Source organism: Perca flavescens, chromosome 10 (assembly GCF_004354835.1).
Source record: "Perca flavescens isolate YP-PL-M2 chromosome 10, PFLA_1.0, whole genome shotgun sequence".
Classification (NCBI taxonomy): domain Eukaryota; kingdom Metazoa; phylum Chordata; class Actinopteri; order Perciformes; family Percidae; genus Perca; species Perca flavescens.
The window spans coordinates 20,391,563-20,419,256 of NC_041340.1; the positions used below are offsets into that span (position 1 = coordinate 20,391,563).

At 40.9% G+C, this 27,694-nt stretch overlaps 1 protein-coding gene across 6 annotated transcripts; it reads left to right on the forward strand.

Moving 5' to 3' along the window:
- Positions 1–367: 367 nt before the first annotated feature.
- Positions 368–27,342, forward strand: pdgfrb (platelet-derived growth factor receptor, beta polypeptide). Of its 6 annotated transcripts, none has more exons than XM_028589130.1 (24): positions 368–385; positions 1,170–1,481; positions 11,563–11,640; positions 12,213–12,527; positions 13,080–13,337; positions 14,025–14,155; positions 14,511–14,676; positions 15,972–16,152; positions 16,997–17,112; positions 17,295–17,418; positions 17,562–17,773; positions 18,219–18,313; positions 18,523–18,655; positions 19,800–19,904; positions 20,233–20,343; positions 21,213–21,369; positions 21,533–21,699; positions 22,163–22,275; positions 22,629–22,751; positions 22,943–23,054; positions 23,654–23,753; positions 23,852–23,957; positions 24,341–24,627; positions 25,757–27,342. In XM_028589130.1, the coding sequence occupies exons 3-24, from the start codon at positions 11,592–11,594 to the stop codon at positions 25,902–25,904; spliced, it is 3,309 nt and encodes a 1,102-aa protein (XP_028444931.1). In that variant the 5' UTR covers positions 368–385; positions 1,170–1,481; positions 11,563–11,591; the 3' UTR covers positions 25,905–27,342. The 6 variants fall into 6 exon arrangements, with proteins under 6 accessions (XP_028444931.1, XP_028444929.1, XP_028444927.1 ...); XM_028589128.1 differs by lacking the exon at positions 368–385 and adding an exon at positions 438–542; XM_028589126.1 differs by lacking the exon at positions 368–385 and having other exon boundaries at positions 842–1,481.
- Positions 27,343–27,694: the final 352 nt, after the last annotated feature.

A 27,694-nucleotide genomic window follows, 5' to 3' on the forward strand; every position in this document is an offset into this window, starting at 1 on the left:
ATCACAAGCATTAAAATGTACAAAAATAGATTCATTGAGCTAAGTCCCTGGATTTGGGGCAGATTTATTGCAAGAAAGTGTTAATTACATAGTTAGAAATAGATTGATGTTAAGGTGGGACAGTCCTTTGTGGTGTTGCTCCCCTCCTATCTAATAACTGGGGGTTCACTGGCTCTCTAATTACTGCTAGCAGGGCTTTTATATTTACGCTCACAATTAGAGGAGAACATGGTAACTGTCCAACCCCCCGTCTACCCCCATCTGCCCCCCTTGTTAGAGAGAAAAGGCCTTAGTCAGCTGCTGGGTTGCGTTATGAATTTCAAGCCATCCACTCATATCCTGGGAAAGGAGTAAATTGGGGAGAGAGCCAATGTAGAAAACAGAGGTATTTGTATGGTGTCTGCATGTGTTTGAAAGAGAGAGGCTGAAAGAGAAGAGACAGAAGGGGGTGAGGACACAGGGCCAGAGGGAGGTGTTGAGCTATTTTATGTGGGATAAATGGAAAAAGAAATGATGTCAAAAAGACAGAAGAGGAGATGCATGTAAGAAAGGGGGTTCACTCAATCTAAAAGTACCCTATGTGTTTAACCTCTTTTATACCTGATTCTTGCAGTGTGATTATGTAAGTGGATCTGTGTTGTGAGACTTCCATGTTTGTTTCCAAAGCAGGCCACCATGAGCTCTGCCAAAACCTGTTTTTTTTTCCAGCTTGGACCTCTCTCTCACTCACTCTCTCAGTCTTTTTCTTCCTTTTTATTGTGTTTGTTGTTTTATAGAGGGGTTAGATGTGGTCCAGATTGCTGTTGCCAATAGAGACTGTCTCAGTTTACCTCCAGTTGCTCGCCAGTCCATTCATAAACAAATCACTCCAGCCCTGGACCTCTGAACTGCTACCTAAGAACAACAAACAGAACTCAACCTGTATTTTGAAGTTTTCTCCCCGTCTTTTCTCTTTCTTTCTTCACTCCTTTTTTTTTAAAACTTCCCTCTATTGCTTTTTACTCAACTCCCACACAATTCCCTCCTCTCCTCCCTCTCCAACTCAATCTTACTCTAGCTTCACCAGGGCCGGACCACTGGCTCCCTCCTCTGTGTGAATCTGAATGTGAGTCAGGGAAGCCGTGTGTAGTGTGTGTCTCCATTGGGAACACTTCTTTTTAAACTTACAGCACTCTTTGGGAACGGTGGGCAGACTTGTCCAGAGTGTGAGAGAGGAGAGGAGAACCCCATGGTGCTGTGATTTGACTAAACAAACAGCTTGGCTCAGAGCGGTACCTCCTCCAGCGCACTCCCGGGACAGCAGAGATTAACCTCAGACTCTGAACATCTGAGGGATCTATACATCTGAGGCAGCAGCCCCCGGAGAGACAACCAGCTGGACGTCTCTCCTCTGATTTCAGAAGGAGGAGACCGACTGCTGGCCGGCAACCTCCTCGGACAGAAAGGGAAGACTTGTCGATGCTTCTAGGATCACTCTGAAGGTAAGAGGTCTTACTTCTCTGTCACTGTCAAGGATTTTACTTTTAGCCATGGCTGCTTGGCAGCTGTTGACAGAAGTGAAGATGAACTGTACAAAGTGGTGAAAATTCACTTAGCCTGCACGGGAAGCCCACTGTGTCTGATTCAATTTCATAGCTCTCTTCCAGAGAGACAATGCACTTACAACACTGGACTGTTGGTTCGTATAACTTTGACCTGCTAAATAATCAAATTTTAGACAAAGAAAAGTCTGGTTTTAGATTAGTTTAGATTCGATTCAACTTTATTGTCATTGCACAAGTAAGGACAACCAGTACAACGAAATGCGGTAAAATACATAAAACACAGAATGCAGTATGATCATGTTAGTCCATTATTAAAGTGCATTAGCAAATAAAGTGCATAGAGTTCTGAGAAGTCAGACAGTCCATAGTCCATATAATAGTAGAGACAGAATGCAGTGTGATCATATATAGTGTATTTAGCAGTTGAGTCTGTTTTTTGTTGTGTGATGTTGTTGCTAGTTGGTAATGTGTCACTTTTGGTGGTGTTTGTTACCCACATACTTGCATGTCTACGCACTAGGACTTACAATGTGAAGGAGTGTAAACAACCTATTCAAACATGGTGATGGCTTGCATCTCTGTACATAGACACCTTTTCATTCTTTACATGGTGCAACTTTAACAATGTTTATCTTCTCACTAAGAGAATACGTTTGACATGGTATCCCAGGGTCTTACACACACACACACACACACACACACACACACACACACACACACACACACACACACACACACACACTGGGCTTTATAGCACAAGCTGTTTGTATGTGCTTCACTGCTAAAGGGCTTGTTTATACAGCTCTCTTCAGTCACCCTGAGTGAACCGGTGGTCCTCACCGCTAGACCATCAGCCGCTTTCCTCCCTGTGAATGGCCCTAACAAAATCAATCTTCTCTGCATTGCTACATGGAGAAGCTCATTGAAAAGCCGTGGCTGTGATATCAGACCCATCACCGTCACCAGCATTCTCTGTATCTGTGGATGGATCTCCTCTTAGAGATAACGCATGCCAGCGTGAATTTACAAGCTCAATGCCTGGGCCACCCTTTTTATGAATGTATATCTCTCAAAAAGCTGTGATTCGGTCTCGTCTGAGAAACGCGGAGCCAAGCTGACATAAAAACAATCGGTTGAATCATCAACTCTCATTTATCACAGGAGAAGGTTTTAGTACCTGGAATGAGTTACATTACAGCAATGTGAGCTATTTCATGGCAGACACATGTGGCATGCATGTCTTTTCGCTCTAATCCGCCATATGTTTTACACCTGAAAGCCCTCCCACTTCCCTGCTATGTGCGGCTGCTGTGGTGTTAAGCTGTTGGGTTGGTTAACTGCACATCCATCTCCTATGTACAGATGACCTTTCTGATTTAGGGGCATCTGAATTAGCATAAGCTGTAATCAAAACAGTGTCGGCTTGTGTTTTGTGTCTGCTGCTCTCCTCCTCTACATTTAGGAGTTTACTTTTGAAGTTTTTGATCTTCTCTGGCTCTGTCTGTGGGTATTTCGGTCCATGCGTTGTCTCATACTGTTGTTGCAGATGAGCTGTTGGAAAATTGAATGCATGTCATACTTTTACCATCAATGGTATTAGAGTGTATTGCATTCATGCCATAGTTTTACCATCCGCTGGATGTCTCCTGCTGAACCTTTTACAGCACCAACTTAAAAAACAGTGGGTACACTCTGACACATCTTTATAGCATGGATTTGTTAAACATAGTGAAGTTTCATTTGTCTACTGACCGGTGGTGATTTCTCTCCCTGTGCGTCAGGCTGCTGGTATGTACTGCAGCAGAGCTCTTCTCCCCGGCCCTGATGCAGCCAGTCGGCTCCACTCCCTTGGCCCAGACCTAATCCTTCGTCATCAGCTGTTTCCTGGCTCTCCGGCCTCTCCGCATGCCAGTCACTCAGAGAAAATGTGCTTCACATTATGACCATGCAGAAATCATGCCAGGAGTCTGATTTGGCTCACATGTGCCGATATGTAACAGCCTGAGCTCGGCAGAAAGTTTTGAAACACATTGATCCCATTCTGTCCTCATGTGATTTATCCTCCGTGAGCTGAACACACAGCTGTTCAGCAAACATGTTCTGAAAACTAATGCAACATTTAGATCCGGATGAAGTATAGAGGTAAAAAAGTCATTTACAGCACTCAGACATGTTATCACATGATTATTCCTACATTTATTGGTGAGTGCATTTTTGATATTTAGATATAGCAGTCTATAGCATCTGACTCACTCTCTGAGTCACTTATTGGTTGATTCATAATTCATCCTTCATACTGCTGAACTGAGCTGTTGTTTCTTTGAAAGAGTTTCATGCTCTTGCCATGCCTGTAGGTTACTGCTTCTTTAATGCTGTACTTAAGACACTTATTTGAATCATACAGCTTTAATGATCAGAACTAAGTGGTGCTGCGATACAGCATCCTGTACGGCTGCCCGTCCATCTGGCCTCCCCCTCGTTCCCTCCTTCTTTCCCTCCCACCCACTCACACAGAGCTGACAGGCAGCTGCATCTCATTTCCAGCCAGAGAGCCCAGTCACTCCTGCAGGACAACTCCTGGACAAAATGCTTCTTTTTGAGTTATAATACCAAACCTTTAGAAGGAAATCAGCCTTAAAATGCAAAGAGGTTATGTTCAAACATGTACTGTAACAGAGAAGCTGTACATATGGGCACAGTGATGGAAAGTACATTTACTCAAATATGCATGTACTGTACTAGACAACAATAGTTAATTTTCAGATTAATAGTCATAAACAAAACCTACAAAACCAAAGCCTCTTTATGTTTCACTGTCAAACAAATCTGATCATAGTTAGACTATTTATGAATGATAACTAATGATGTTTTTTAACTGAGTTCTGGTTATTTAGTCATACATGTTTAATTTTATAGAGAAATACATGCCTACCCACACTTAAGCTCACCAATTAACATGTTATATCTAGTTTATTTCATCTGTATTAAAACCTAAGTGTAAAAAAGACATTTTGCCAATAGTCCAGAGCTAGCTGTTTCTCCCTGTTTCTAGTCTTTGTGCTAAGCTAAGCTAACTGGCGGATGGCTCCAGCTTGATATTTACCAATCAAACATGAGAATTCCATCCTCTTTCAGCAAGAAAGCAACTTCCCAAAATGTCAAACTATTCCTATACAACCTGAAACCAAGTTTTTAGGAGCTTTAGGTACAATTTTAACCTTGGACTTGCTTGTAATAGACTATTTTTTATATTGTGGCAATCCTATCTTTACCCAAGTAAAGGATTTGACTACTTCTTCCGCTGCTGTATGGGTATAACATCAGAAAGATGTTACAATCTCCTCTCTGAATTTACTGCATAAGTAAAAATCCAGATTTTCAGCAGGAAGTTTTGCTCTCCAACAGATTCCTTTAAAGCATCACTCTTTCTCTTTGGTGTTTGTGCTGTCCTCAGTCCAACAAAAACATGCTGGAATTGGTGATACAGTGCAGCGAGACAAGAGGACGGAGGAAGATACAAATATTCCACACAATGGAAAATGACACTAATTTATCTTAGTTTTATGCTGCTTTTCAAACATTTTTGTGATACAGTGATACTTATCAGTGGCATTTGTCAATAACCATGTATAGAAAACAATACCCAGAAGAGCTATTCCAACATTGTTTTGCTGCAGATGTCAAAGACAACATAACCCAAACTGCACAAGTAATAAATTATCACCAAGATTGATGATTCTCTGTCACCCTTTTCCCTTCTTTTCCCCTTCCTTTTAACATTATCGCGTTTAGGGAAAACAGTGGAATTTAAAGCCAGTCAGGCCTAATTGTATTCAGCTGGTTCTTTCTTTTAGGGGGGTGTGGGTGTGTCAGAGTGGAGGGACTGGAAGTGTGTGTAGGCGTTCCTCCATTTCTCACGGGGAAGGTTGAGGGGCTTATACCCTCAAGTGTTGGTGTGACGGCCGGTGTGCAGAAAAAGGAGGGTGCAGATGTCTCAGAAGAGAAACATAGGAGAATGTGAATGAGAATTTGCTCTATATGTATATATATCTGATATCCCTGTATTCCCTATGAGCAGCTTGAATTGGCTGGGGCTGGGACACAGCATACACAAAATTACAGCCTGACTGATAGTAACTCAAAGATTTACTGCTCAAGAAACTGGGGGAAAATGGATGTGACTTCAATTACAGTTGCTTTAGTTTTTGACATAGGAATCATGTTTTCTCATTTAGGTTCCCTAATGAGTAGAAATTAGATCATTAAACTGATATCAAACACTAGCCACATCTGATGCTGTCATTCTGCAACCGTCATTTTTACACAGAAGCCCTTTGCATCCCCCCACCGCCACTACAAACAGCATTTACAACTCTGTTTGAAAGGCAGCAGACCAAAATCCACAGTTTCCCAAACATGTGTTGCCTCAGCATGAGTACAGAGTCACTTTGGTTGCTGAGGTAAGACCACTCACAGTCACTGTGTCCTAATGCTAAACTTAATAAACCCTGAGGGGGATTTTTGAACAGGAATAAGAGTAAGGGATTTTTTTAAATGCATCAGAATCTATTAATGCTAACTTGAGATGGCTTTAGTGCAGCTTCAAGCTCTAACGTTACAGGATATAAGCTGTTTTTTTTGCTGATACAGACGTTTCCAAAGTCCTGTGTCCAACTGTATAACTTCTTGTTGGGGGTCTGTGTAAGTGAGCCAAATCTATTTCTAAACTATTTCTGCCAGCCACTGCAGCTATCACAATAAACCTCTTTCTAAAGACCTCTTTTCAGCCTCAATCTGTTCTGCAAACAGTTACTCAACATTTGCCAACACTATTATGACACAGACAAGTTTCTGGAGTGTAGAAATATGTGGTGCGTTTCTATTGTAGTGATGTATATTTTTCATTTGCTTGTAGTGACGAAACCACTGAAAATGATCACCTGACTCTGCAGCTCCCCTCAGATATACAAAGCTTTTCAGCCTCTTTTAGATCATGGAAAAGGAATTAGCATATAAATCACAATGTACATGGGGCATCCAACCTTAACATCACTGAAGAGACAACAACATCAGATCTGTGTGGACTGATAAGGAGACTGTAACCTTCCTCAAATTAATACATAAAATAAACATTAATGATATTCCCATCATGTTTTCTACATCGTTTTCTACGTGTTTAGATTACGTCATCGCGTTGCGGTGTCTTCTTCTGCAATGGTTTAATATCACACGACTGGAGAACTTGCACTGTTTATCTCGATGTGGCCGACTCCTTCAATATGCATAACAGTAGTGGACGGAAGCATTCATTTGCATTTTCTAGAAATGATGTTCAAATTTGCGCTACATTTAGATGAAAACTTGTTAAGTTGACTGCTTGTTTCCACTGCACAAAAGGCACATATATCTAATATTGCAGCTTTCAACATGCCACCGATGGTGAAAAGAGTGTTTTAACAAAACAGATCAAATCCAACAGATTTGTGGCACTGATATTTCTACATAAACAAAGATGTCTGAGGGCTCCCAATCCTAGAAGTGTAACTGTCTTCCTCTTTTCTTTTAAAATATGAAAGATGGATTATAATGATACAAACGCAGGCCCCATAAGCAGACTACACACACTTCCTGTTTACAGTAACTCACATATTCTGACAGCATGTTGATGACATGTGTGGACTCCCAACTGAAACTGCCTTTTACTCATGAGCCTGCAGTTCATCCATCATTATTACAGCTTGGGTAATGTACAGTATGTTGGGGGACAGTTAGGCCGCCTGTGGTTGGGAGCAGTGTATCGTGGGTCTGCTGCCAAGGGACCAGAAGGTTTTCCTCAGGGGGGGTTGGTCTGTCTAAGACAAGTGATAAAAATGGAGGTTTGTTTGAACAAAGACACACTGGGGTCATTTTTTTCCCACAGAGCTCGCCAAAGTCCGGCTGTTCACAGATATGTCAAAAAAACCTGACATCCTTCTAAAAACTAAAGTACAAGCCCATGGCACGTACGTTTATTCTGCGCTATGGCTATTCTAGTGCCATGATTACGTTTCCAGCGTCGTAAGGATAGTCTGTCTTATGTGAGCTATAATAGTTTGCATTGGAAAGAAGTGACCGCTAAATTGGACATGTTTGTTTTGCAGATCACAGCTTCCTGTACACTTCATCGGGGTAAACATCATTGTATGTGATGTAAGACTGTGTGTGTGCTCCCTCTGCTGTCTCTCTCTCTGCTTTGATGTGGTGTTTCCCATAAATTGTATTCTGTATGTCTGCATGCTCCCTTTGTTGTCTTTTCCACCGTCTGGTGCTGTTTGCAGTGTTCTTGTGGTGTGTGGATGGTTTGTCATACTTTGTCATTGGTCTGTTTTTGCATGTTGATTGTTTTTTTTCTGTTTGGTTGTTCTCTTACTTTGTTGTTGTTTTTCCTCATTCCTGATTGGAAGTTTACATCTTTTCTGTGCAGCTTGTTATTTAAAGCAGTTTTTCTCTTTGTAGAAGTTTCATTATGTGTATTTTGTCCTCCTCTCATTGTGGTGTCTCTTGTTGTTTCCATGAGTATTTGGTTAGTGTTTGTGGTGGTCTGCTGTGTCATTGATGCATCACAGCCTTACACCCACACAACGGCCAAATTTCCCCATACAGGAAATCAGAGCTCACCAGCTGAACTTTGGCAGTCTTTTTGAACATATTTCTCTCTTTTTTTTTATAGATTACACTTTTTCCCCCCTTTTTTCTAAATGCAACATTTAGAAAATGTCTCCCCTGGGAGACACTCAAGCAAACAGTTGGCTGCAAATGTGGTTCACAAAGCAGTTCCCACCTCATCGAGGACTGCTTCATCACTGCCAGATGTTTAAATAAAACATGCCGCTATAGTATATATAGATAATCCCAGAAGTGGGATTACAAGCTGCTGTGGGGCGGTGCGTGGGCTGTGTGTGCGTCCCGCTGAGGTCGATTTTAGCATTCTTCCTCATTAGCTGGTGACACTTTGAGTGTAGCAGCGTTGTTTAAAAAAGAAAAAAAACCCAGGAAGGGTCAATCAGCCACCAAATTCCCAGCATCTGTGGGAAACTTATACAGTGGGTTTATCTGTCATGGTGATTACTGCGTCATCACATACATAAACACTGTTTGTTTTTGACCTCCACGATCATTTCAGGAATGGAGTATCCCATTTCAAAGATTCAAAAGACAACAATAAACATCTGTGTTATAAAAATGTTTTTCAGATCCTTTAAATCATTTTTAAGACCCACCACAAGGTCTTCAGTTTGAGAGCCACTTGACTTGACTTGACCCATGGATATCATGGATGTTTCTTACTGTAAATTGCCTCAAACACCACTCTGTTGTCTCTATGGTTCAAACATAGAGCTACCTTTTCTTTCAGTGGTGCTACCAAGTGAGAACCAAAGTTACTATAATGCTGCCAAACCTTCTTTTCAGATTCACTAGTGTTCTGACCCTTTTTAACATTTGTGTATATTCCCTTTCTTGTACAAAGACCTGACCACAACAGAGATAAGCACAAAAACAGCTATGTTTTAACTGTGTGTAGAACCCTTTACGTATCCCCTCACACCAAGACTACAACTTGGACGTTAGTGTTGCGTGTTCTTGAATCTTGGATAAATCTTGCTATAGAGTTCACTCTCCAAACTCTTTTGAAGTGCTCCCTTCTGGCTCTATGATCCTAGTCAGCACATCCTATCTTGAGATCAGATTCCTTCTCTGTTCAGTCCCCCCTGCCCATCGGTCAACATAAAACCTCATCGTGTTGCAGTAGCCAAACATTGTTTTTCCTTCCTTTTTCAAAGACCCCTAAAATAAGATTTAAGCACACCGAGATTCTTGTTCAGTTTTCTGCTGTTTCATCCCAGATGTAAATTTATATCCTGCTGTAGCCCTAATGTAGCACTTTGACTTGTTTTAGCAGAAATAACATCAGCAGCCAGTCACATTAAGATTTGTTAGTCCTCATGCTGCCAAGCGACACATGCCTTTGGCGTCACCGCGTTTGGCTGTTGTCGCTCAAAGTCATCGTCCCTGACACTGAGGTTACTGGTTCTCGTAGGCGCAGATGTATGGCTTCCTCAGTGGACAGTCTCTCGGTGCTGGTTGCTGGGGCCCCGGGGGATAAGGTGACCCCCCCCCCCATCGCTCCGCTCCTGCCGTCATCACCAGCAGTGTCCCAAGTGTATCAGCGGTCCTGGGAAAGTTCCAGAGAAATACTGTGGGAACGTGAACTGTACACAGACACCAGTGACAAAAACGGGACTGGAAGAAGTGTGTGTGTGTGTGTGTGTTCACCACTTCATGCAGATTGTGAAGAAGATGGAGGGGAGTTGAAGTGTTATACAGCGTGTGCCTGTGCCAGTGTGTGTGCTTCACATGCAGCATGCATTGTGTGTCAGTAAGGATGTGTGTATGTGCGCATGTGTGGGAACTAAGAAAAGAAAAAAAGTCTCTCCCTCTCTATCCTTCACCCCTTTTTATTAGAAGCAGGAGGCCGGGGAGGAAATGGACCGGTCATGTTTTTGGAGCACCTCGAGTTTTCGTTTTGGGAGCGGAAGTGCCAAAGGCAGTTAATTTAGAGAGACAACTTGTATCTCTGGTTTAAGTTACTGGCTTTGAGTTAGTCATGGAACTTCTTGTACCTCGCCACCACTGCCAAAGTGATCCTTCATCTCTTTTTGGTCTTAAAATAAAGCCATTAAAAAATCTGTAACTTTGATGCATTTTTATGGATACAGTCTTAAAGGTGCTGTTCAATTGACAAATGAAAACTAATCTGATAAGAGGGCGGAATTTAAAACATGTGATCTATTACAAAATGCGTAACAAAAATCAAATTTCTTAAAATAGAGATTGTAAAATTGGATTGCGTTATCGAGTTAAAGCATTAAATGGGGTAAGATTTCTCAAGACACATTTCACAATTTTTCCACTGCCTCCCTCCCTCCCTCACTTCCTCCTCTACCCTCGCTCTTCCCAAGCATCTCTCTTCCGCTCTCTCTTTCCCACCCTCTTGCGTACAGGCCTGTGATCCATCCTTAACTGTTTCCAGACATCTATGTGCTGCAAGGCTTATTCCCCATCCCAAACATAATAACAAACCACCCCTCCCCTCCTCAATCTTTCCTTCTGCCTTCTTACATTGCAGTGGCTAACAGTTGTACTGTTCAGTGTGGGAGGATACACTAAGTATTGGTCACCTTTGACCCTTGTACTGTAGCTCTTAAATAATGCTGATGTTTATATCACATTGGTGTACAACATGAAACATCATTAGTATATCAAAACCAAAAGCAAACTCTTAAAACCCTTAATGTGCTCCGGTGTCAGCAGCTTATGTGAATGCCCTCATTTTCACTTTTGTTTACACCAAAACCAATTAATGGCTCAGCACGGCTTTAGAATAGCTTGGACGCAGCATTGTTGCCAGTGAGCGTGTTGCAAAGCTGCACACAGTGACCCGTTTGTTAGTGGGCAGAATGCTGGTGAACCAGGAACAAAAGGAGCCAGACATTGTCGCTCTGTCCTGGTGCAGCGAGGCATCAAATACCTCCAGAGTGAGCTGCATTTGCACCTCAGACTCTGTGTGCCAGAAACCATTAAAGACAGCAGCTTGACAACACACTAAATACTTTTAGTTTGTTTCCTTTAGTATGAGCAGAGCATTTTCTTTGATTGGAAGCAGAATGACGTGCAATGTAATTTATTTTCTAAACTCTTGTTTAACCTGACCCGCAGGAGCTCATGAGGGCAGGAATCAATCCATCATGATATAAAGCCTTATGAGATGTTAACTGTGGTGGTGTTGTGTCTCACTTAGGGTAAATGCAAACTAGCTTTTCATGCTGTTTCTGTTTGATTTCCACTGAATTTTATTGAATATTTTGTGGACAGAATGATCCGTGTTTCTTTTTTGACCCAGGCAATGTGCGAGGCACACTATTTCCAAAAAGGGTACATGAACTTTAATCAGCATTTGTCATCTTTTCTTTTGGTCCAGCAGAACAAAGGGCATTGAAGGCTTCCACCATGAGGAGGGTGACGGCATCCACGCTCCATCTGACAGTCACGGTTACAGGTGAGAACTCAATTTCAATAAACAAACAAAAGATGAAAATCTGTAACAGGACCACGTGTTCCTTGGCAGGGAAGCAAAGAGCATAAAGCCATGCTTAGGTGTAGTATTTTACCCTTTTTACAACATATCCAAATGAAACTTTATACGATTGAAAGCATAACTTAAAATATTAGCCTTACATACTTTGCAGGACTTGCAGTTACTAAGGAGGTAGGCTATTTCAAAAGGTTTTATTTAGTGTATGTACAGTAATAAAGTTAAGTACACTTGAAATGTAGGCACTTAAAAAATAAAGTATCTTTTAGGATCATTTATTAGCCATCCAGCCTGTGAGATAACACTTTGATGCTAAAGGACAACTGATTCATTCAACCTGACCTCTGCCATTTAAAATACATTTGTCACCGATGAGGCATCATTATCCTCCCGCATATCCACTCCAGACAACTCCTATCTTTCATCATTTAGAGATAGAACAGGATCTGGCATGTAGCGTTGATTTAACCTTTGACCTCATGCTGCTGCCTCTCCGACCTCCAACCTGACCTTTTATCTCGCTGTGCCAACTGCAGCTCTTCTGTATTTCTGCACCGAGCTCTGCTGTCTGGAGATCACACCCGATGACAAAGAGCTGGTCCTGGCTGAGGGCTCCTCGCTCATCCTCACCTGCTCCGGCTCAGGGAACACGACGTGGGAGTTCAAGAGGGACGATGTGCCGTACTTCCAAGTGGAAGTTCAAAATGGTGGTCTAAGCTACCAAATTGTGCAAAGTAGCGTCACATCCAGTGTTTTGACCTTGTGGAACGTGAGCTGGAAGCACACGGGGGTGTATCAGTGCGTTGATCAACACACCGGAGAAACTAAGGAGGTGGCTGTTTTTGTCCCAGGTGAGGCCTGGTTTGCCATTTTACTAGTTTAGTGTCGTATAGCTAAAAACTGCCTGACATCAAAGATACTTTTATATTGACTCAGTATGTATTGTGAAGTGGGAACATTACAGTATCTCATTCATAAAATAAAAAAATACATAAAAGTTGTATGTTCACATTGGTAAAGTAATAAAATAAAGGACCGAAAGAAGTCACTATGCATGCTAAAAAAAACAGCTGGAAACATAGTGATTGAGTGTGCCGTTGATGCACATTATTATCCCAAAATGCAATGCACAGCTGCAAAAAAAAAGTGAATAGTGAGGTGAGAGCACCAAGAAGATCTTTGGAAACAGATAAATAAGTATTAAATCATTTGAAAAACATTCTGCTTTCTCTTTGTCAAAGTCACTGTTCAACTGAGACCTTATATCATTTTCTGTTTGTAAAAAATGCTGATGTCATGTGAACTAACTGTAAAAACAAGATACTTTAAAGATGAAATATAGAGTTGTACACAGCAATTGTTTGATTCACAATTGAGATAATAAAACAAGTTTCTGTTCACAGACCCTGATGTGTGGTTCATAGAGAGCTCCCACGGCATGGTAACAAAGACCAGCGAGGAGACCACCGTCCCCTGTGTGGTCACCAACCCGAACATCAAAGTCACCCTGTATGAGAAGGACACTGATCTGCCCATCAGGGGACTTTATGTTCCAAGTGAGGGGTACAAGGCACGGCTGGAGGACAGGACCTATGTGTGCCGGGGAGAGCTGAACGAGGAGGTGAAAGAGTCTCAGGCCTTCTACGTCTTCAGCATTGTCGGTAGGTGTTCAGGTTAAAGAGTTCGGTGAGAGAAACAACTTTTCCCAAAATAAAAATGTGGTCATTATCAAACACCTCCTCCCCCTGTGTGCAGAAACTTCAGATAACTCAGAAACGCACACACACAGAGTTGGCCACTTTTAATTCAATCTCAGCCTACACCCAAACTATTAAAGTTAATGAGTCTATCTTTTTAAAGCGCTATAAAAATACCCATAAAATGTTCATTACTTTTCTTCAAACTGCTTATGCAGCTAAATCTACAAGTTTCGTGGCCAAAGTATTGCACGTCAGTCCAAAAGTATAATTCATTCCCATATCATCACATATGCTTTGGTCACCTTACAACTTCCTGCTGGAAGACTTGCTACGGAGTTCTTTTTAGGAGATAATGAGGTAAATACTGACCTTATGATCTCAGAGTGCAATACTTTGGCTAGATAACATATTAAAAAGTGCTGCACAAACTGTGTGGAGACATTTTAATTTTTAATTTTGTGGAGCTGTAAAGTGTTGTTCGTTAGAGGAACCGGCGACAGAGTTCAGTTCCGACTTACACCGAGGAGTCAAAAATATCAATTTCAAGGTTTATTTTATGAACAATTTTGTGAGTGATTATCAATGAAGGAGACTTTTTCTACATATTGTTTTCATAAATCATCACCCCCCTCTTCCTCCCCGGCCCAGTCCCAGAGGCCATCGACGCCTACATCAATGCGTCAAAGACCGTCCTGAAGCAGGGCGAACCGCTGACAGTAAACTGCACAGTGCACGGAGTGGAGCTCGTGTATTTTTCCTGGGATATCCCCAACAGAGAGGTGAGTAGGAGTGGAGCAGAACAAGCGCTTTTGTTCAACTTCCCTTTGTGATCACTCTCAGGCCTCATGACCGAGCCCAAATCGCATCAAGATGTTGAGACACACCTCCGTTTTTATCCTCCTGTGAAATTCTAGTGATAACATGTGGTGTTGGTATTGGAGTAATCGTCTCTTTTGGGTTAATGTGATTTTTGGATTATGATGAAGACTTCAGACTTGTTTCAGATTTTTACTGAAAATAATGTAACTTAAGGAGGCAGCAAAACTCACCTATGTGTGGTATCTAGGGACATTTTGGTCATATTCAACATGATTATAAAATGCCACATCCTCATCATTTCCCTCTCTTTTCAAGGTTGGAGCGGTTAAGCCGCTGACAGACGTCCTGTCCGCCACGAGCATGCGATCCTGCCTGATCTTCCCTCGTGCCACGGTGGCCCACAGCGGAAACTACGTCTGCCATGTCCACGAGCATGTCCAAGACCAGACTGCCTCGGCAAGCGTCAACATCACCGTGCTCGGTTAGACTAACCCACACACACACACACACACACACACACACACACACACACACACACACACACACACACACACACACACATACACACACACAAAAACTAAAACAAACTGATGCTGGACAGATTATTATTGTGTTTTGCTGACAGAGAGAAGACTGCTTATTATGTAAACCTTTACAAGTCAAGGTGAAAGAGGTGCTTCTTTTAAAGGAAATGAAAATGGCTTCTATTTATTTCTGTTCAAAGTGTGAAATAAACTGCTCACATGGTGTGGATGCCCTGAGTGACACCTTGAAAAACAGAGCTTAAAACCAGCAGCTCTATATTTAGACTTTTGGGAATAAACTCCAAGTACACAAAAAAATTGTCTGGAACTTTTGACGTCAACCTTTAACATATAGTCCCCCAGCATGCAGGCCAGGTGCCTTACATGGTCAATTAAAACCCCCACACACGTTATAATTCACCCAGTTCCTCCGTTCTCATTACTATATTACTACCATTACTTATTATTCTTCCTAACTTTTACCTCTTTTCTTTGTCATGACTTACTAGCCATTGTCATTACAAACAAACCTCACCTTGCATGTCGCACAAAAACACTAGAGAAATTAAACCTCCCAGAGCAATATAAATCATTGTACTGTACTTGTCTCATGTCCTAATGCCCGTATGTTTTATCAACGAATTGTCCTATGTCTTCTTGTTATATTGTATTGCACCAATTTCCCTGTGTTTTTGTAATGTCATTGGACTAATAAAAAAATAATGGAAAGTTCAGCATCTAAGCAAATATGTGATCTTGCGAGCAGCAGCTTCAGGACCAATTAAAGCAGGAATCATCATACTGAGCTTCTCTTCCTCCTTCAGTCACTGAATGTCTGGGTCTGTGAATGCTTATTCTATCTGCAGCGAGGTGTGTTATGTTTATGAAATCCTTGAATAACTCGAACCGCCATGCTCCATGGAGACTAGGACAGTTTAGTAGTGCTCTCTGGACATCTCAGTGGAAAAGATAGATTGTGTCTGGCCACAGAAGGTCAGCAACCGCAGCAGTACAGTACTGTCTCTAGCCTGCCGTCCAGTGAAGTAACTTGAATATAATCAATTATATAACTATAATAGTATATAATATTTTTATATTATCAATGGATAACATGACTACTTGTATATAAAAGAGATCACTTGTAGTTATAGCCCTAAAGAGAAATATATAATAGCTATAATAAGAAGATGAAGTGTATGACATTTGCATTATGTTGCTGAGGATATTCTTTTCTTTTCTTTTCTTTTCTCAGAGCAAGGCTTCGTGGATGTGAAGGCTGCTCAGCAACAAAATATTTCAGCCAAGCTGCAAGAGAACGTGGAGCTGAGAGTGGAGATTGAAGCCTACCCCCCCCCTCAGGTCCGCTGGAGCAAAGATGGCGCCACCCTCAAAAGAGACAAAACCATCACAACCAGACAAGAGCATGAGATCAGGTGAGACATCCCACCAAACAAATTTCCCTACATACCATAAAACAATTAAAGACCTCATACGAGTAACTTTTAAATAATTAGCACCAGACCTCTGTTAGGGTGACAGCCTCCGGAGGCGTCCAGCTCTTGTCAGTCATCACCAGATAAGGCCTCCGCAGAGGGAAACACAATACTCTCTAGAAGGCAGGACTCTGTCATTCATCACACAGGAACCATGAACGCAAGATACCTGTCACAACTTACAAATGTCATCCAGTAAAATGCCAAACAATGTTGTAATTGCAGGACTATGTTTTCACATTTTTGCCAACACACATTCAGAATCAAAAAGACAAAGTGAAATAACACCCACGAGAAACAACTCCTCTGTTAACAAACACCACCAAGCCCTTCACCACCAATAAAAAAGAAAGATTTGACCATATTTATCCTAGTAAACTTTACTGGATTTAAACAAAAAACACTTATTATATTATATTATAACAACACTTAGAATAGTATATAACAACATTGTCCCAGAGTGTCTCTTTCCATGCACCCCTGGAAATGAATCTAAAAATAGTTTGCACTCCCAGAAGCAGAGGAAATACGTCCTCATGTTTGAATGGTACTTCACTGCATCGAGAGAGAGAGAGAGAGAGAGAGAGAGAGAGAGAGAGAAAGAGCATGACTCATTTTGTGCAGGAAAATCTTGCTTTGTCTGTTGCATGTAAAAGTAGATTCAATCAAATCTTTGGTCTCCTGCCAATCATCTCATCCCAATTCATTACTCAAATTGCATTCCTCTTTGTGACAAATATGTGGCTGCTCATACATAATTTCCTCCCCTTTTCTTCTACCTCAGGTATGTCACTACTCTCACCTTGGTGAGGGTAAGGACGGAGCAGAAGGGTCTCTACACCGTCCTTGTCACTAACGGAGATGACACAAGGGAAGTAACCTTTGACCTGGAGGTCCAAGGTAAGACGCTGTTTTAAGAATTCTCAGAGCATACAGGGTGTTTTTGTACATTTGTAGTTCTTAGACCGCAGTACTTGTCTTGAAGGATAGACCATTTGAAAGTGCATCAGACAAATCGGGGACAGACTTTGTTTTTATCCATGTCAGTAATGATTAATGGCCGCTGCTCCCCCTGTGTGCAGTTCCTTCTCAGATTAAAGAACTGACTGACCACCACCTCCCTGGGAAGAGACACTTGGTGACCTGTGTAGCTGAGGGGGTCCCAACCCCAACCATCCAGTGGTACAGCTGTGACAGCATGCACAAGTAAGACACCCATTCATCACTGAACTGTCACATAACAAACACCAGGGAGCGGACCATACACAGACATTTATTTGACTTTCAAATTCTGTGCGCCTGCTCTGACTTCTTTTGACTCCGTCCGCTGATCTCATGTGCTGCTGCAGGTGTAGCAACCAGACAGCGGCGTGGCAGCCGCTGATACCAGAGCCGGAGGTGCTGACCATCCGCAACAATGTCAGCTACATAGAGACTCGTAAAACCAGCCAGGTGCTGAGCCAGGTGACCTTCTACAAGCCCCAGCAGGTCACAGTGCGATGTGAGACCAGCAACCAAGCAGGACTCCTCGACAGAAGAGACGTCAAACTGGTGTCCAGCAGTAGGTGTCATGAGGAGAATGTCTCAGTTTTACTGCTGTTTTAATATTGGAGTAAAGGACACGTTTGTTTCATTTTCACTGTGTAAATGTGCAGTATACCACTTTACTATTAGAGCATTATAACATATTCTATCACATTTGCGTAAAACTAAACAATCATGGTGGTCTGGTAGAAAAAAAAAGTTTATATTTTAGAGACACTCACAAAAATTTATATTTTAGAGACACACAGTACAAGGTTTCGCTAAACAGTAAGTAATGTGTATTTGTACTTATGCTATAAATATCAGTCTAACTATGACTTTTTTTATAAAATTATTGCCAACGTGTTTATACAGTGAAGTTTTATGTCTGTTGAGAATTTGAGACAACTTGAGTAAATGTTCTCCTTCGAATCTACAACCTTTCCTCCTTCTAATGCTCTGTGTCCTATCGCCTGTTGCAGCACTGTACTCCCAGGTGGCAGTATTGGCTGCCGTTTTAGCCTTAGTGGTCATCATTATCATATCTATCATCATCCTCATTGCTGTATGGAGGAAGGTGAGAAACAAAGTGACAAACTCAACCATCAGCATTTGTTTTGTCATATGCAAATACAAAGTATAGTGAATTAAAATGTGCAAAAGAAGCCTTTTGTTTTGTTCTTTCAGTTTTTTTTCTCACATGTGTGTGTGTGTGTGTGTGTGTGTGTGTGTGTGTGTGTGTGTGTGTGTGTGTGCGTGTGCGTGTGTGTTTGTGTGTGTTCTCAGAAACCTCGATATGAGATCAGATGGAAGGTGATAGAGTCTGTGAGCCAGGATGGTCATGAGTACATCTATGTGGACCCCATCCACCTGCCCTATGACCTGGCCTGGGAAATGCAGCGAGACAACCTGGTGCTGGGTGAGTCCTCAGGGGGGGATGACAGTATGGAGAGGTGGGGTTGGTCAGAAAACTAATGCTAATGTTAAGCCCATTGAGACACTTTATGTGACATAATAGGCTGTACAAATGAACTTGCCTTGACATGCCGCCTCTGTTTGGATATAACATTTATTACAAAATAAAGGCAGGTTTATTAATAGATAGACATTAATACAAAATGTATTTGTGCAAACATATACATTTCAAATACTGAAATGGCAATACAATTCATCATTTGACACTAAATTGGGCAACATAAAAAGAACTGATAAAAGTCATAAGTCAGTGCAAAATGTGTGTATACACATAATTAAAACGATTAATAATATCTACATAAACACTGATGAATAATACTTAATTAATACTTCAAATTAATGAAATAAAAAATGTAGCTAAATAAGTTAAAGTCACAAATAACTGTAATGATATTTAAAAAAAAAAGCAAATAACAATTGGGATTGCATTTTAAACCTGCATTGGCATGCATAAAATTACATGAATCTATTAATTCATGCAATACTGTTAATTCATGTGATCATCATGGTTTATCTTTGTTTTTTATTGCTCCCTTTTTCTATTGTTGATTTATTTATGAATTGCTTAGTAACCTTTTGCTTAGGTCTTGTTGTTGTTCATTGTAGTGGTTGTTAGTTTTAACTAAAAATGTATCCATATCGCTTGCTAATATCAGACTAAACAGACTTTCAGTCAGTCGTCTGCTAGAGAAGAGCAAAGAAACGAGTATGCAGCTCTCACCAGGTGACTTGGGGTCGTCTGGGCGTAGTTGAGGCAAGAATACTAAGTGAGGTTTGTTAAACTTGTCTTGTTGGCTCTAATCCCACTTTATTTCTAAAGCTCTTTGTTTTTGTTTTTGCTTATGTGTTGTTGGTAGTCAGCTGCTCCTTACAAACAGGAAGCTTCCCAAGCCCACTCAGGCCTTCCATGGTTAGACTTCTGCTCAAGAAAGTCACCATGGACCATGGTTATAACCTGCTCAACCCAGCCACCAGAGAAATGTGTTTACATTGATGTTTTAATGAACAGAGAGGATCTTCCTTCCTTTTCAGGTCTACCATGTGCTCCGTTCACACTCTGTCTGAATGAGCCTTTCTTTGTGTTTCAGGTCGCACTCTTGGATCAGGAGCCTTTGGCAGGGTGGTCGAGGCAACTGCCTATGGTCTCACTCATTCCCAGTCCAGCACAAAAGTGGCCGTGAAAATGCTGAAATGTAAGACCAACAATGTAAAAACACAGTTGAAAGCCATGTGCGTAATTGTGTGAACAATGTAGAGACCGCAGTAGAACCCCCCACATACTGTAGTTGTCAAATGATGTGACACCAGCAGCGTCATATTCCTGCGAGCACAGAGAGAGCAACAGCCTGCTGAGCTTTAGTTTGGTTGCCAGCCTGGTTTGAGTTTTAGCCAACACGTCTTTTAGCTGTTTGGCAAGGACGCAGTGTGTCCTGCTCTCAGTATGTTTAGTTCTCATACCTGCCTCATACTGTTCTACTTTTATACATCTCTCTCACTTTCTCTCTTTTTCTCTCCATCCAGCTACAGCCAGGAGAAGTGAGACTCAGGCTCTGATGTCAGAGTTGAAGATCATGAGTCACCTGGGCCCTCACCTCAACATCGTAAACTTGCTTGGAGCTTGCACCAAAAATGGTGAGCATCACAGTGAGCACCAGTGCTATAACACACATGATAGTCAGGTCATTTTATAATTTGTTGAAGCTCCCATGGCATGAAAATTTCCCTCCCATGAGAAAGAGAGACATCATGGCTTTCAAACGAGCAAAGTGGCAGTTGATCAAGGCGACACCCCCACCCGCCACCTTGCCCCCCCCTCTCTTCTCCTCAATAGCTACAGACACAGAAATGGCACATACTAAGGAAAGCTCAGTGGCTATAATTCTGCACCAAGACAGAATTATGGGAAAGAGACTTCAGATACAGTATTAGGGGACCACTAAGGTCTATATAAAAGCATCCAAAGAGCACCATGTCATGGGACCTTTAACAGAACCTTAGATCAGCTGTGAGAATTTTCTTCAAAGGGAAACGGTCCTGGTGGTTTAGTTGGCGTACTTTGCAAAGGCAACAAAGACATTTATTGCTTGTTTTATCCTCCATGTCTCTTTTCTTTGTGTGTGAACTCATACAACACACAATGGAAAGATGTAAACAGATATAAACATGTTGTGCTAATGCTGCTGTCTACATTCTGTTCGGAGTAGAAACACTTAGTAGCTCATCAAATGATCCACGCCGCCCCTGTTGTGAACACCTATGCATGATGAGTCTTGGCGATTTAATACATGCATAGGCTACTCATTTATTTATCCCTTTTGTAGTTAATAATATTGTTAAGGCCTTCATAAATATTTAACTAACTAACATTTAGCTTAATATTTACTTTTTAATGTATATTTTTGTTCTACGAAAAGTAAATGTGCCCTGCCTTATAGTGAAATGAATGTTTTATTAGTGTTTGGTAAATTCCCAAATCTGATATATCTTCTTCCACCAATCAGGCCCTCTGTACCTGGTGACAGAGTACTGTCGCTATGGCGACCTGGTGGACTACCTGCACAGGAACAAGCACACCCTCCTGCAGTACTACGCTGAGAAGAACCAAGACGACGGCTGCCTCATCTCTGGAGGAAGCACTCCGCTCAGCCAGAGAAAAGGGTGAGAAGAACAGACAGATATTTTGTATAATGAAATCTCTGCTGTCACATACCAAGATAAAGCCACAGATATCTTAAATAAAGATTGATATGGTGAAGAATCATGAATAAATATGGTCCGTTTATTACATTGCATTTTTTTCCCACTTTATGTATTCCTCCAGCTATGTGTCCTTCGGAAGTGAGAGTGATGGAGGATACATGGACATGAGTAAAGATGAGCCCACCATCTACGTGCCCATGCAGGAGCAGATGGACAGCATCAAGTATGCAGACATCCAACCATCTCCATATGAGTCTCCCTACCAGCAGGACATCTATCAGGAACAAGGTTTGATTTGTGTGTCATATGTGAATGTATGTCTGTTGACTCTGCTGAGTATTGACAATAATTAATTTTCCAGTGTTGTAAATGCAAATAAGTATGACGAATTCAGCACATTGAACAAAGGAAACAAGGAAGGATGAGATACACTTGAAGTACAGTATGATGTGAGGCCAACATTGACCATTTGTCTGCTGCTTACAATGGAGGAACTCTGGAAGAATTAACTATATTTATGTGTGAACGTGACATAGTGCATATCATGAACACATGCATTGTTTTAGCCTCTTAAATCAATGAATACAGTTTGCATTCTCTCCAGTCTTTGATCAAAAAGCACTTACAAAATGACACATTTCCGCCCATGCAGTCACAGGACAGCCGGAGCTCTCCAAACAACAAGACAATGTCTTCATTCATGAGCTGTCCCTTACCTCTTCTTGTTGCCTCCCCTTGTCATCGTGTTCAGGTGGCGGCGGATTGGACCTGACCATCAGTGACTCTTCCGTTCTCACCTATGACGATCTGTTGGGCTTCAGCTACCAAGTGGCTAAGGGGATGGAGTTCCTTGCCTCAAAGAATGTAGGATATTACAAATAACTTTGCATAATATGTAGTTAATTGTGATATTTGACTCAAGCCTCTAGGTTATGTGACTTTGTCTCCATTTAAAGGGATAGTTCCATATTTTTGGGAAATATGGTAATAGGATGGATACCACTCTCACGACTGTACGCCAGATATTAAGCTTCGGCGAGCAGCTGATTAGCTTAGCTTAGCATAAAGGATGGAAACAGGGGGAAACAGCTAGCCTAGCTCTGTCTGAAGATAAAAGCCTGTACCTCTACAACTCACTGATTAACACTTTATATCTTGTTTGTTTTAATCTGTGTTAAAACAACTATTTAATTTAATTTAACATTATTCCACCACAGTGCGTCCATCGGGACCTCGCTGCCAGGAATGTGTTGATCTGTGAGGGGAAACTGGTGAAGATCTGTGACTTTGGCCTGGCCAGAGACATCATGCATGATTCCAACTACATCTCTAAAGGCAGCGTATGTGGCAAAATCATAAAGGATAAAAAAAAAAAACACATGATGATACCTAAGTTTGAATGCATTTATAGAAAGTTGCTTTCACCAAAAGCAACTGCCAAATGACTGTAATGTAATGGATATAATTTAACCAAAGTTAAAAACTCGTTTTAACCCGTTTGACTGTCTAATGTCTAATTTCTTTCATTTAGACTTTTCTGCCCCTGAAGTGGATGGCACCAGAAAGTATTTTCCATAATTTGTACACCACCCTGAGTGACGTGTGGTCATACGGCATTCTTCTTTGGGAGATCTTTACATTGGGTGAGTCCAAACACAGACTTATTATCCAACCTAAGACACAATAAAGCCATTAACCAAAATGTAATTTAGAACTGGTTTACACATAAGAGGGATTCATCTTCTTTAATTGCTTATATATATGTCACGTTGTAACTGGTTTTCGCCTGCTTGACTCCTCGTTAATTATTGGAGACATACAAAAATTCCCGGACTCCTCCTTCATTTTTCTGGTAAATTATGAAAATATGTTTTAAGGTGTCTAAAGTGACAACCAATGTGTGTATGCAAAGCGCATATTAAGGCACAGTTGAGCTTTGAAATCAGCACTTCCTTGTTCAGGGTGAGTTGTGAGTTTTCTTTTTTTTTTTAAACCCTCTTCCCACGACTTTTGGAAACTACCATGACCACAAAGGAGACAGTTTATTGCATATGCAGCTAAAGCCCAAGGTGGTGGAAAACAAACTTACAATCCAGCCTTTATCTGCCCATTCCCATCTGTGTCTGACATTCATTGGACTTTTCAGATCCATTTTTTTTTTGTTTAACAGATCAGGGTCAGAACAACAAAGATAATTTGTTAGTGCCTGTGCATGACTTCTGATTTGAAATGCTTTCTGCAGGAGGAACCCCCTATCCTGATTTGCCCATGAATGAGTTGTTCTACAGTGCTTTGAAGAGAGGCTACCGAATGGCCAAACCTGCCCACGCCTCTGATGAAGTGTGAGTCTCATTGTAACCTCGCAACTAATGTTACCTCACCAGTAACTCATACATGAAAATGTAGAATAACAAGTAATTGTATGTTGTTTATGTTGCAGTTATGACATCATGAAGAAGTGCTGGGACGAGAAGTTTGAGAAAAGGCCTGATTTCTCATTTCTGGTCCACAGTGTGGGGAATATGTTGACAGACAGCTATAAAAAGGTACTTTCTTTATATATTATTGCTTCATCCAGAGCTGTTAGACTGCTTAGACTTATAACTCTATACCACATATATTTGTGGTATATTTGGGGGAGGATATCTACCAGTTAATCCATCTACTCAGTCACTCACTCATTCACTCACAGTCAGCCTATCTGCCCTCTAGTGGCTGGTTGGAGGAAAGAACAAAAACTTACAGGACAACTAGTCTTCAGTACACATAGTAGACACACTGTCCACCGGTTTGATTCCTAACTGATTCTTAAAGTAACCTTTGGTGCTCAACGTCTCATATCTGCACTCTGCAACCTCAAGCTCACAAACTATTTAATAATTGAAATCCTCATTGCTAAAATTATCAAACTATTGTCCCCTGACAACAGCAATACAGCCAAGTCAATGACAACTTCCTGAAGAGTGACCACCCGGCAGTCGCCCGCACCAAACCCAGACTCTCCTCACCCTTTCCGATCGCCAACCCAGCATTCGGCTCCCCATCCCCCCTCTACATGCCCCCGGACCCATACAGCCAGAGCCCGAGCCCCGCAGAGTTCAGACAAGAGGCAGACACACAGGAAGTCATGACTTCATACAATGAATACATCATTCCCATCCCAGACCCCAAGCCGGAGGATGTTTTCACTGACGTGCCATCAGAAAGCCCTGCAAGGTACAGTGCCACTGAAAAAAGATGCTAAAATGTGTGCCAAGAAAGATGAGGATGTATTTGCTTAACAAGAGCAGCTTTTTTTTCACCACACACCCACTCATCCAGATGTTGAGCTGAGACAATAGCTGTATTATGGAGGCAGATATAAACATGCAGCCAAATAAAGTTGGCTTTAAAGGCCATATAAATATTTGACTGTAAGAAATCCAGATATATTTACATATAATCAAATTCTTTTTTTCACAACTTAGAATTAACTTGGATTTAGTTGTTTATTAATCTGTGTGTTCAAAGAAGTCAATCAGTTTGGGAGTGTTAGCAGACTCCAACCCTGTGTGTTGAACTTTGGCAGTGGGGCGGTTCTTTTGCTTACATTTGGATCATAGATTGTACCTTTAACATTGTGGTTTGGGTTTGGGATCTTTGCCCCCCTTGAGCGCTATAGAAGCAGTGTTGATCCAGGGCCACAGACTGATGTCAGTGAGGATCTCATGGACAGGCAGCATCTCAAAGCAAAAAAGGAAGAAAAAGAAATTCAATAAATCAGACATAGCTAGAGTTGAAACAAGTCTTTTTGTTTATTTTTTTTAGCAACAATAAAAGTAATTTAGATGCAGCCATATTTTATGGCCTTTCAAAGTTTATGCAAATTTAGTTTCAGTTATAACTTTAATTAGGCCAACTGATATTTAAAAAAAATGTATTTAGGATGTTTGACATTTGCTTCTTAACATCCTAAATAAGTATGAAGCTCTGCCTCTTGTATTATATTTACTAAAAAACAACATTAGATCAATTTGGCAGCAATGCTGCATGTGGGAGAGACACATACACATAAGGCCAAGAGGTATACAGGGAGTACTAAACATGTCTCTATACAAAGAGCTGCATTGGAAATACTTTTTTAACTCTTGAAAATACTGTAGTACAAAGCATTTCAATGTTCTCAAAATGGTTAAGTACATTTTTGAGTTGAAATGTGACTTGTGGGTTGCTGGAAGGAAGATAGAAAACAAGGGGAAAAGTCAGGGTCAGCAATACAAACAGACATTAATGCGGTGTGACTTTATAAGACTCATACGTGACTGAGTGCACAATGTGAATTTGTGTTTTGTCTTCCCGCCCTCAGCTCTCTGGCTCTGGAGGAGGAGACCGACTCCATGTCGCAGGACACTGCTGACACTCTCCCAGAAGAGGACAGGCTAGAGGAGACCAGCGAGAGAGACGCTCTGCTGGGCATCACCGGGACGCCCGAGGTAGAAGACAGCTTCTTGTAGCCATATGTAGGAATCCTGAGAAAATATCACTATACTGGGAATTATATTTTTAAACCTGTCTGAAAAAGGGAACGTGATTAAACTAGAATGTAGCAGAATTGAGACTGAGAGGGCAATCTCTGTATTTCCACTAAGCACTCGAAATGTTTGGCCCTTCTTTTGAGTTTTTTTGAGTTATCAAACTTAGTACCTCTGAAACTAAAATGGTTACAAATGATGTGTATGATGTTATCATCGAGTCATCTCTTGGAAGCTGGCCATAATATAAATACGGTACTCTCCTCAAACTCTTAGATAATCAGTTTACATTAAATAAAGATGTGTTTACTGTATTTTCTATTGTAGCCAGAGACTTATGAGATAGGTGCATTTTTTTAGTTAGACATATTTAGCCATATGTCTTTTTGGCTCTTATTATTTTATCCCCCTCCCCCGTTACTGTTCGCATCCAGATATGTAGATGTTTTGCTTTTTAAAACTATTTTATTAGTTTTAATAACAGAAAGTGATGAACATAACAATATAAACAAACCATACACAAATATACACAAAATACTGTCCAAACTAGAACAATATGTAATTCCCATATTAGTGGAAATTATTAGCATTAAGTCCTAAACCGATCAGCCATGGAAAGTGTGTAATTAAATGTAGGTTGCATCTTTTCCTAAAGTACAACTGTATTATAATATTTTAATGTTAACTCCAGGTCAGACCGATTCTACATGCACTGTTTTACTATGACACAACACTTTCTTTTTACTCACATATACCATAGTGTCAGACGTTTCCTTTTTTGTTGTTGTGAAAATTATATGAAATGTATGTCATTTGTGAATTTTGAATACTTGTTTTGTATAGGTTTAATTCATAGTTCTGTGCCAGATTTGCACTTTATTTAGAAAAATGTGGATATTCATAATGAATATATAAATATACTCTAAAATAAAGATTGAAGTTGAATAATCTTTTGACTTAAACATGTGGCTGTTACAGTAAATGAGTTTCTGGAATGACAGGTGACTCTCTTAAGTGAAAATACTAAATACAGCGTATCACTGCCTAAGCACACATGAGTGCCTTTGTGTAGACTGACAGATTTTTGTGTTGCAGCTATTGTTGCTTGCTGATATGAAGGGCTAATGTACTCAAGAAACTTAGATATAGCCTTATGTGTACATGTACAAATAATGCTTTTAGTATTCTGCTGCATTGTATCGCGTTCACTCACACAATGTTTCAACCGTCAGTACTATAGTATTTACAAGTAGTCCACCATTTAAAACAACACATTTTCTGTACTAATTTAAAATGCACAAGATCACTGTATCACAAGCTATGGTACCAAAGCTCTTCTTAACGTTTACAAATGTATTTTTTATATGTGACATTTTATATGTTGTAAATGTGACAATAAATGTGTATCATTGTAGTAGCACTGGAAGTGTGAGTCTTTTAATGAATCATGTTAATTCAATGGCTATCATCTATCTGTTCTGTCTAAAACACAAAAAAAGACTTATGTTATATCATACCATACTACACTCTTATATCTCTCAGTGCCTAGGTCAGATTTCTAAGAACCCTTTGACTTCCCTTCCCTCTCCCACGAGTCCACACTTGAAAAGCCTTGTAGCCATGCTCCAGCAGTGTTGGAGGTGATTTGTCTCACCGCAATGGATGTTTCGGGAGGATCGCGCCTTTCTGTGACAAATTGGAACTGGCTCATTAATTTGTTGAGCGTGATATGCTGATCCGCCCACACACACACACACACACACACACACACA